Source organism: Alosa sapidissima, chromosome 24 (assembly GCF_018492685.1).
Source record: "Alosa sapidissima isolate fAloSap1 chromosome 24, fAloSap1.pri, whole genome shotgun sequence".
Classification (NCBI taxonomy): domain Eukaryota; kingdom Metazoa; phylum Chordata; class Actinopteri; order Clupeiformes; family Clupeidae; genus Alosa; species Alosa sapidissima.
Genome location: NC_055980.1, coordinates 28380625 through 28390362, shown reverse-complemented (window position 1 = coordinate 28390362; position 9738 = coordinate 28380625). Strand labels below are relative to the sequence as shown.

The 9738-nt window shown below is 44.9% G+C and overlaps 1 protein-coding gene and 1 long non-coding RNA gene across 3 annotated transcripts in view; one reads left to right on the top strand and one right to left on the bottom strand.

Moving 5' to 3' along the window:
• Positions 1–4630: 4630 nt before the first annotated feature.
• LOC121700391 (Na(+)/H(+) exchange regulatory cofactor NHE-RF2) overlaps positions 4631–9738 on the top strand; it is a 60771-nt gene continuing 55663 nt past the window's right edge. Inside the window, exon 1 of one of the 2 annotated variants that reach the window (XM_042083332.1) lies at positions 4631–5501. In XM_042083332.1, coding sequence (XP_041939266.1) covers positions 5295–5501 — 207 coding nt within the window. In that variant the 5' untranslated portion in view covers positions 4631–5294. The remainder of the gene's footprint in view (positions 5502–9738) is intronic. The other variant, XM_042083331.1, reaches the window with a different exon arrangement.
• On the bottom strand, positions 9309–9576 carry LOC121700400. Its single transcript, XR_006027220.1, has 2 exons — positions 9436–9576; positions 9309–9352 (listed from the first exon to the last, which is right to left on the bottom strand). It is a non-coding gene; the product is annotated as an uncharacterized LOC121700400 (long non-coding RNA).

Here is a 9738-nt window from a genome sequence, read left to right as displayed (position 1 = left end):
AACGTTGGTTTAATAGAATGGTAACAATTGCCTGTCAGCTTAAAATTTCTCCTAAAAGAGGTAAACGTTTGTGACAATCGTCATCTTGCTTTCAAGTAATAAACAGATGGAAACGTTTTAAAATAAAGACTTTTTTTCTTTACACAGTCAAAAGTCACAGAATTAACAATGTCCTCTTTTTGCCAGATGATGCAGACATCTGGCCTACAGATCCTTTGTAAGATGGTGCTGGGATTATTTAGGGGAAAAGGTCTGAGTTGTTGTTTCGGCTTGTATTGTCCTGGGGATCCGAAGGGACAACACACAAAACACATTCGTTGGCTGTGATGATTCTATTACATTGCTCTTTGATTGCGCTGGGTAGGCCCCCATGCCCATGGTGTATCTGAAGTGCTTGTATCAATACTCATACTTTTCATGAAGTATTCTGTTTGGGTACCTAAAGTATTGGGGTGATTGTACCACAGGGCAGGTAATGTGGGCACTGGGGTGTCACAGAAATGGGCCTATGGTGAAGGTGGCAGTAAGGGCAGGGGCTCCACAATGCATGGAGGTGGAGGAGCTGGAGGAGGTGGAGGAGGAGCTGGAGGAGGTGGAGGAGGAGGAGGAGGAGGAAGAGGTGGAGGAGGAGGAGGAGGAGGTGGAGGAGGAGGAGCTGGAGGAGGAGGAGCTGGAGGAGCTGGAGGAGGAGGAGGAGGAGCTGGAGGAGCTGGAGGAGGAGGAGGAGCTGGAGGAGGTGGAGGAGGAGGAGGAGGAGCTGGAGGAGGAGGAGGAGCTGGAGGAGGTGGAGGAGGAGCTGGAGGAGGTGGAGGAGGAGGAGGTGGAGGAGCTGGAGGAGGAGTTTCTCTCCACAAGACTGCTGACACACCAGCCATACACAGAGGTGGACGGAGTACACAATTCCTTTACTTACTGTAAGTGAAAGTATAGGTACACCATGTCAAATATTACTACAAGAAATACAAGTGAAAGTATAGGTACACCATGTCAAATATTACTACAAGAAATACAAATGAAAGTATAGGTACACCATGTCAAATATTACTACAAGAAATACAAGTGAAAGTTGCTAAATCAGATTTTTACTTGAGTTGAAATACAGAAGTACTTGCTTTTAAATACTGAAGTATTCAGAAGTACAAGTTTCCTTTAAAATATATTGAAATGTAATGGCCATTAATAGGGCATGCGTCCTTTGGTCGCTCATAGGACTTTTAGTTAGACCTTTAGTTCCTTACATCCAACAAAAACATTTCACCTATTTTTAAACTTTGCAACTGTTCAAATGGATGCAATAATATAATTTAAATCATTATTCATTCTCTGTTAACAAATCTAAAACATTTTCACTGCCGAATACAAAAGCAGATAACTCAATTAGATTATTTATCGTTTAATAATGTAGGCTAGAGATCCAGCTATGTGGTGAATATCAGGTGATTGTCTAATTTCATTCCAATTTCTCAATGATCATGGAGGATAGTCTGGTTAACACCAGACCACTTCTCAAATCTCAATTGCTAACAGGTTCGTCCGGGTTCTCCCAGGCTACATGAAGGATGTTCTGATGAAGAATCTGTTGTCATCATCATTACCACAGCCAATTCAGCCAAGTTCAAATTGAACTATTGAAAAAATAAACTTCAAGATGGCCAATTGCATTATTGCATTTAAGGATTAAATGTGGTTAAAAGTAACGAGTACTTCATGCTCATATTTCAAATGTAGTGGACTCAAAAGTACAGTATTTGTCTTTCAAATGGAGTGAAAGCCACACGTTTCCAAAAATAGTAATAGCCTACTGATACTCAAAAACATGGGCGTAGATTTAAGGTGGGACGCTAAGGACTAGTCCTAATCAAAATTTTAAGATGACAAAATTGTCCCCACCAATATTTTAGCGAACTTATTTGTACTGCTGATCATTCCGACAGCCAGCACGACAATACAAGAAACGTCAGGGTTATCTGACACGCAGGCTACACGCATGGAGAATGCCAATGCACAGGCTACTTGCAGTGGCAGTCAAGCGAGCAGGTGTGTCAACGACAACGGTAAGTTACCAGGGCTGTCTGCCAATACATACCCCATAAAAGGCCAAAGTAAAACATTTTGATATTGAATTTGACCGACAGAGCTTTCAATTCGGCAGCCGTGGCCTAGGCTATACTGGTTAGCGCTTCGGACTTGTAACCGGAGGGTTGCCAATTCGAACCCCGACCCCTCATTGCTACCCAAGCCCTGCTGTTGTTGCAGGCAGCTCACTGCGCCGGGATTAGTGTGTGCTTCACCTCACTGTGTGCTGAGTGTTTCACTAATTCACGGATTGGGATAAATGCAGAGATTAAAATATACTTATACTTACAATTAACCACATTATAATCAATAGGCCAAAATCATAATTGTGTATCTGTGCCGAATTTCGTAATTCAAGTCCAGTGTAGAACTGAATAAGAAAATCATAAGGCTGTATATCTTGAACTTCCAGTATGTGAGAAACTTGACTTGCCTTAATATCTCCAACCTCAAGTATGCAGCTAATAAGGAAATATAATTGTTATTTAATTAAACAAGGTGAACTTCTCCCCACTGTGCAATGCAGAAAAGGATGCTACAAGGAAGGGAATTCAAACACACTCAACACCTTACCATCTATTGATGTCATTGTGGTTCATTGAGATATCTGAAATGTTTTCTGTTAATTGGTTTGGATACAAAAGGACATTGTTGCCGTTGTCGGTGTCCTTATGTGAACTTGCACAGGTAACCTTGCTCATCTTTACTTGCGTACGACTTCACACCAGTGCTTCAGGGCAGCCGTGGCTCACTGGTTAGCGCTTCAGACTTGTGACCGGAGGGTTGCCGGTTCAAACCCCGATCAGTAGGCACAGCTGAAGTGCTCTTGAGCAAGGCACCTAACCCCTCACTGGTCCCTGAGTGCCGCTGTTGTTGCAGGCAGCTTACTGCGCCGTGATTAGTGGGTACCTCACTGTGTGCTGAGTGTGTTTCACTAATTCACAGAGACCAAATTTCCCTCACGGGATCAAAAGAGTATTTATACTTATACTTATACTTCAGACCAGAGCTGATGCTTAAGCAAAGGCCGTCACTGAAAAGCTGTGAATGTCGTTGAACACAGCTGTTCTCACATTAGCTGATTGCGATAAACATTAACCATTGTTGCCTAATTACCAATTATTCATCAAGTAGTAACTTTTTTTAGTGTTTTTCACATAGTATTTTGCAGTATTTTTAAAATACAAAAATACACACCAATAAAGTATTTTGATACAAAATACAGAGCCATTTCCTTCAACCCAATAAAATAAAAATTACAAAATACTATTTTGTATTTGAAATACATATTACATGTTTCAGAAATCTTGACATGTCTAAGTTTTGGGTTGCAATATACAGGTAGTGGGCTCTCTGTTAAATTTAATGAGTAGGCCTAAGCCTAAAGTTACAGCATTTCTATCACAATTGACCAGACTTTGACCTTTGGTCTGCTTTTAACAAAATTCTGGCTATGATTGTTCCTTGTATTGCATCATGAGCCATCACTGTGCCTATTGCATTCTACTGTTGTTAGCCTTAAGCCTAGCTCAGTCATTATGTTATACCACATCACCCTCCATTAGAAGTGCAATGAGCTGCATTGAGCATAATAAACTGCATTTAGAATTCCAAATTCATATTTCTAGATATTTTGGTGAAAGTAACTCAAAAGTAATACAATAGTAGTGTAATGCCTTACAATTCAGATACATATTATAATGTAACAAATTATTTTGAAATGACAGTAATGAGTAATACATAATACGATTTTGAAGTAACTTGCCCAACACTGATGACAACCATCACTTTCTATGTATGTCTGTGTTTGTGTGTGTGTGTGTGTGTGTGTGTGTGTGTGTGTGTGTGGAGGGTCAATCAAATTCTATGATTGCCACTGATGTGAATGATCTCACAAATCACACAAACCAAATCAAGTTTTAAAAAAATCGCAAAAGTATCAAAATTGAGATTCTTCACTTAGTATTGGTATTGAAACACTAATGTTGGTATTGTGACAACAGGAGTTGGGGATGTGTCCCCACCAAAGCTGAGACCAAACCTACGCTCTTGCTCAAAAATCATACCTAAGTACAGTAATCAAGTACATGTACTTACAGTAGTTACTGTCCACCTCTGGCCGCACACCTGCCCAGCAGCAGACAGGTGAGGCCTGCAGAGGGGACAGTAGAATGCCCAGAAGAACACATGGAGACTAGCCTAGAATTCTAGACGCACCCTACACGGAGACACCACTCTCAGTGCAAAGCCACCCTCTAGTGGTCATGCAAGGAACTGTCCGGAGCCAGACGAGGACTTGGACGAAGAGGAGAGCGATGAGAGAGGTGTGGTGAGGAGACGTTTTCATAGATAGATAGATAGATAGATAGATACTGTAGATAGATAGATAGATAGATAGATAGATAGATAGATAGATAGGATGTGTCTGTGTGTGTGTGTGTGTTTGCGACATTGCGGTGGTGATGTGACGTAGGCTAGTGGACACGGTCACCTCTGTCGTTGAGAAAGTGTGGCATGCCTGCCACGAAAAGTTTGCGCAACTGGCCTAGATCGAGGAGTGACCGTTAGGGGGTGACAGAGGCTGTGCTAAGAGCCGCGCGCACCCACTCAGCTTGATTTCAGTGAAACCCAATCCGCGCGCCCCAGCCGGTTGGTTGTCATGGACCGGACTCCAGCGCGTAGGTGATCCTGCCAGCAACCCCCCCCTCTCTCGTTCTCTCTCGCTCTCCTGGAGGAGTATTTCGCTGGGCCCCTCTCCAGACCCAGTTCTACAGATGAACATAGCGAAGCGATCAATCGAAGGCGCGGAGAGGTCGATATTTGCGTTTTGAGGAACGTAAGCTGCAGAAGGACTCAAATCTAAAGCAACAGGCGACACAGGAGAGGCTACCGGACCAACTTCCCTGCTCGCTGGAGAGATGGTTTCCTAATCTCTTGGATCGTTCTTCACGTTTGGATCTGTTTTCGCCCGCAGCGAGAGGGGTTTGGATGTTATTACCGTAACTGCGTGGGGAAAGCTATTTGCGTGATCTGAATTTCAATCAACTGAGTCAGGGTATCTGCAACTTTCGATGCGGTGCAACGATGCTTAACGTGGGATTATACTGATGGGCAAACCTTGAAAGTTGAGCCTCCTCGGTGGTCGAATAATTTAATGTGTATTTTTGGCATCAAACTGAGCGCAAACTTCGACTTTGGAAAACTCCAGAAAGGGAACTATGGCAGGCGACTTGAAACCGCGACTTTGTCAGATGACAAAAGGGGACAGCGGCTACGGGTTTCACTTGCACGGAGAGAAGGGCAAGAGCGGACAGTACATCCGAAAAGTGGAGCCCAACTCCCCCGCAGAAGCCTCGGGCTTGCGCGCGGGGGACCGAGTTGTGGAGGTGAACGGAGAGAGCGTGGAGAGAGAGACGCACCATCAGGTAAAGAGCGAACCCTCAGGGCGAAATGCAAACTTAGCCCAGAACGAGGCCATATTATATACTCAGTTTCTGTCCTGAATTATCAGTACAATTTAGCATTAATAAGATCACTGTTATTGGTGCGGTATTGTTGCATATCACGTGTACGCCTGTTGTCACGTTATTCTGACGCGTCATTGAGTCATTGTATTGTGTTTACATCCGTGTAGGGTTGGACGGAGGAAAGTGTTTAAGTAGATTATGAGACGTGGTGTGGGGGCATGACGTGAACTTCTGATACAATAGGTCTGTAGAGGCAGGCCGGTAGCTCGCGCGCAGGGTGGAGCGGCAAGATGAGCGAGTTCTCGCGGCCGGTCGGGTTCCAGAGCTGAGAGTATAAGTTACGAGACAACGCGAGCTGTGTCATACGTGTGAGTTTTTTTTTGCACTGGTGTTTGGCTGATAACATGCAGGCCACAGTGACAGAAGGTTAGCGATAAGGCACCAGTAAACACCCAGCGACACGAGTCTCTCCCCTCCCCGCTCTCACACGGGGGAGGTGTGTGTGTGTGTTCGCTACTTCACAAACAAGGACAGGGCCCTGTCGCTGGAAGCAGAGAGCAGTTTAACTGGACAGGAGACCTCTGGACCATACCTGTCAACACTCCCGTTTTTCCCGGGTTTCTCCCGTATTTCAAGGTCATCTCCCAGCACCCTCCCGTTTTGTTGTTTCTCCCGGAAAACTCCCGTAATTTGCATGGCCATCAAACTTCATTTTAAAATCATTGATCCATTCAGGTTGCCAGATTGTGTATGAAATACACCCTACACATACACGATCACTTAGTTTCACCGTTCAACCGTTTTTGTGATAGGCTAAAACCTGGCAACCCAAAACCCAAATAAGCAAGCGGGTGCCGACTGCGCAGCCTGAGTCTCGTCGTAAGCAAGCGGGCTAGTTGAATGGCCTACTCCAGAACTAGCTGTTGTGAAATTGTTGGGAATTTAATTGATTAACACATCACATAAACTGTTATTGAGTTGATACACTGAACTTGTGCCCTCGGAACCAAATGTGACAGCAAGCAGCTTTGGAGTTTTGGAAGTAGGCTGCAGGCAGGCAGCTGGTGGATACATAACTGGCATGCGTAAGGTAATGGTAAGGTAAAAGCAACGACCGAAATGCAGTGTTGAAACACGTGTATGAAACGTATTAAATATGCAAACACAGATCCGGTATAAACACTGACTGAAAAAAATCTCCCATTTTTGGAAAGCTAAATGTTGACAGGTATGCCCCTGTAGTGTATGGACAAGAACAGAGCAGTTCTAACGGACAGAAGCAGAAATGTCTGAATACTTCTCACAGTCAGGCCCATTTCTTACCATTACTTGTGGCCATGCGCAAATGGACAGAACCGGAACTACACAGTGCAGTGAGCAGAACCTAAACTACACAGTGCAGTGAGCAGAACCTAAACTACACAGTACAGTAAGCAGAACCTAAACTACACAGTGCAGTAAGCAGAACCTAAACTACACAGTGCAGTGAGCAGAACCTAAACTACACAAGCAGAACCTAAACTACACAGTGCAGTAAGGTGCTGCTGTACTAGGAACCTGAACTACATGATGCAGTAAGGTGATGCTGTACTAGGAACCTGAACTCTGCAGGCAGGTTCTCCTCTGTGTGTGTTGAGTGGTCAGGTGTGTTGTGTTGAGTGGTCAGTGTGTGTTGTGTGGTCAGGTGTGTTGTGTGGCCACTGGTCAGGTGTGTTGTGTTGTGTGGTCAGGTGTGTTGTGTGGTCACTGGTTAGGTGTGTTGTGTTGAGTGGTCAGGTGTGTTGTTATGGTCAGGTGTGTTGTGTGGCCACTGGTCAGGTGTGTTGTGTTGTGTGGTCAGGTGTGTTGTGTGGTCACTGGTCAGGTGTGTTATGTTGTGTGGTCAGGTGTGTTGGTTGTGGCCACTGGTCAGGTGTGTTGTGTTGTGTGGTCAGGTGTGTTGTGTGGCCACTGGTCAGGTGTGTTGTGTTGTGTGGTCAGGTGTGTTGTGTTGTGTGGTCAGGTGTGTTGTGTTGTGTGGTCAGGTGTGTTGTGTGGTCACTGGTCAGGTGTGTTGTGTTGTGTGGTCAGGTGTGTTGTGTGGTCACTGGTTAGGTGTGTTGTGTTGAGTGGTCAGGTGTGTTGTATGGTCAGGTGTGTTGTGTGGCCACTGGTCAGGTGTGTTGTGTTGTGTGGTCAGGTGTGTTGTGTGGTCACTGGTCAGGTGTGTTGTGTTGTGTGGTCAGGTGTGTTGTGTGGTCACTGGTCAGGTGTGTTGTGTTGTGTGGTCAGGTGTGTTGTGTGGTCACTGGTTAGGTGTGTTGTGTTGTGTGGTCAGGTGTGTTGTGTGGTCACTGGTCAGGTGTGTTGTGTTGTGTGAGAGATAGAGAGGGAAAGGGAGAGAGAGAGAGGGAGAGAGTGATGAAAAAGCAGAGTGAGAGAGAGAGAGGGAGAGAGAGAGAGACAGACAGACAGACAGAGAGGGAGGGAGAGAGAGAGTGATGAAAAAGCAGAGTGAGAGAGAGAGAGGGAGAGAGAGAGACAGACAGACAGACAGAGAGGGAGGGAGAGAGAGAGTGATGGAAAAGCAGAGTGAGAGAGAGAGAGGGAAAGAGAGGGAGAGAGTGAGAGAGAGAGAGAGGGATGGAAAAGCAGAGGGAGAGAATGTCCCAGTTTTCGAGTGGGAGTGAAGTGCAGAGTGCATGCAGAAAATGAACAGATGAGAAAAAAACAGATCGATACATGGACTGAGAGAAAGAGGGGTGAATGATGGAGTGATACAGAGGAAAGAAAAACAAAAACAGCAGGAGGAATAGAATGATAAAAAGAGAGAGGAATGGACAGAATAAAGGAATAGGATGAGAGGAATGGACAGAATAAAGGAATAGGATGAGAGAAAGAGAGAGGAATGGACAGAATAAAGGAATAGAATGAGAGGAATGGACAGAATAAAGGAATAGGATGAGAGGAATGGACAGAATAAAGGAATAGCTTGGTTGAAGATGAAGGAAAATCAAGATAAAGCAGAAGCGCTGGAAGAGCAACAGAACAGGAGAGGGGGAAGGAGTGGAGGAGCAAGAGAAGAAGAGAGAGAGAGAGAGAGAGAGAGGGAGAGAGAGAGAGAGAGAAAGAGAGAGAGAGAGAGAGAGAGAGAGAGAGAGAGAGAGGGAGAGAGAGAGAGAGAGAAAGTGAATAGTGGATGTGTGAGTGACTATGTCTGTAGAATGTGTCTCTTACTCTAGTGTGTGTGTGTGTGTGTGTGTGTGTGTGTGTGTGTGTGTGTGTGAGTGTGTGTGTGTGAGTGCAGAGGTCTGGTGTCCTGTTCTGAATCACTTGTAGCACGACAGGCCTAAAGGAGGTCTGGTGTTCACCACAGCCAGGAGGCAGACTTCGGCCTGTTACTCACCTGTGTGTGTGTGTGTGTGTGTGTGTGTATGTGTGTGCGCGCGTGTGTGTGTGTGTGTGGCGCCTGTGTGTGTGTGTGTGCGTGTGTGTGTGTGGCCGCGTGTTAACAGCTTAGAGCATTCACACTGGCTGCACGCGACACACTTCTCAGACACAGCTGGAAGTGGAAACCAATGAAAACTTCACTGAGTGCAATCTTGCAAAGCAGATACTGCGCTCTCTCTCTCTCTCTCTCTCTCTCTCTCTCTCTCTCTCTCTCTCTCTCTCTCTATCTTTCACTCTCTATCACTCTCTGTCTCTCTCTTTCAATTCAATTCAATTCAAGAATGCTTTATTGGCATGACAAGCTCACTTATATTGCCAAAGCAGTTATACAATAAATCAGGGGCCGTGTTCACAAAGAATTGTAATGCTAAAAGTAGCTCCTAACTGGCGAATTTAGGAGCAACTCCTAAAAATAATGGGCGTGTCACTCCTAACCTTAGTCTGAGCACCTAAGTCTGAGCACCTAAGTCTGAGACAGCTTAAAAGAAGTCGAGAGGCCCCCATAACTCCCTAAGACCTTCTCACAAACAGCTTTTTGTGGCATTTCGCGTCACGATGTTTTGAAATCCTATGCGTCTACAGGAGCTTCCAATCGCGAGGGAACAATTTTGCATAGGCATAACTAAGGATGCAATAACGCCACCAACAACAAAAACTACTCATTCTCAACATGTAAATATGTGTCATTGTGAATCAAATTAAAATGTTCTCCTCTTTGCAAACGTATAGGCATAGGCATAGGTGACAAATTAATTTAATAATGTTG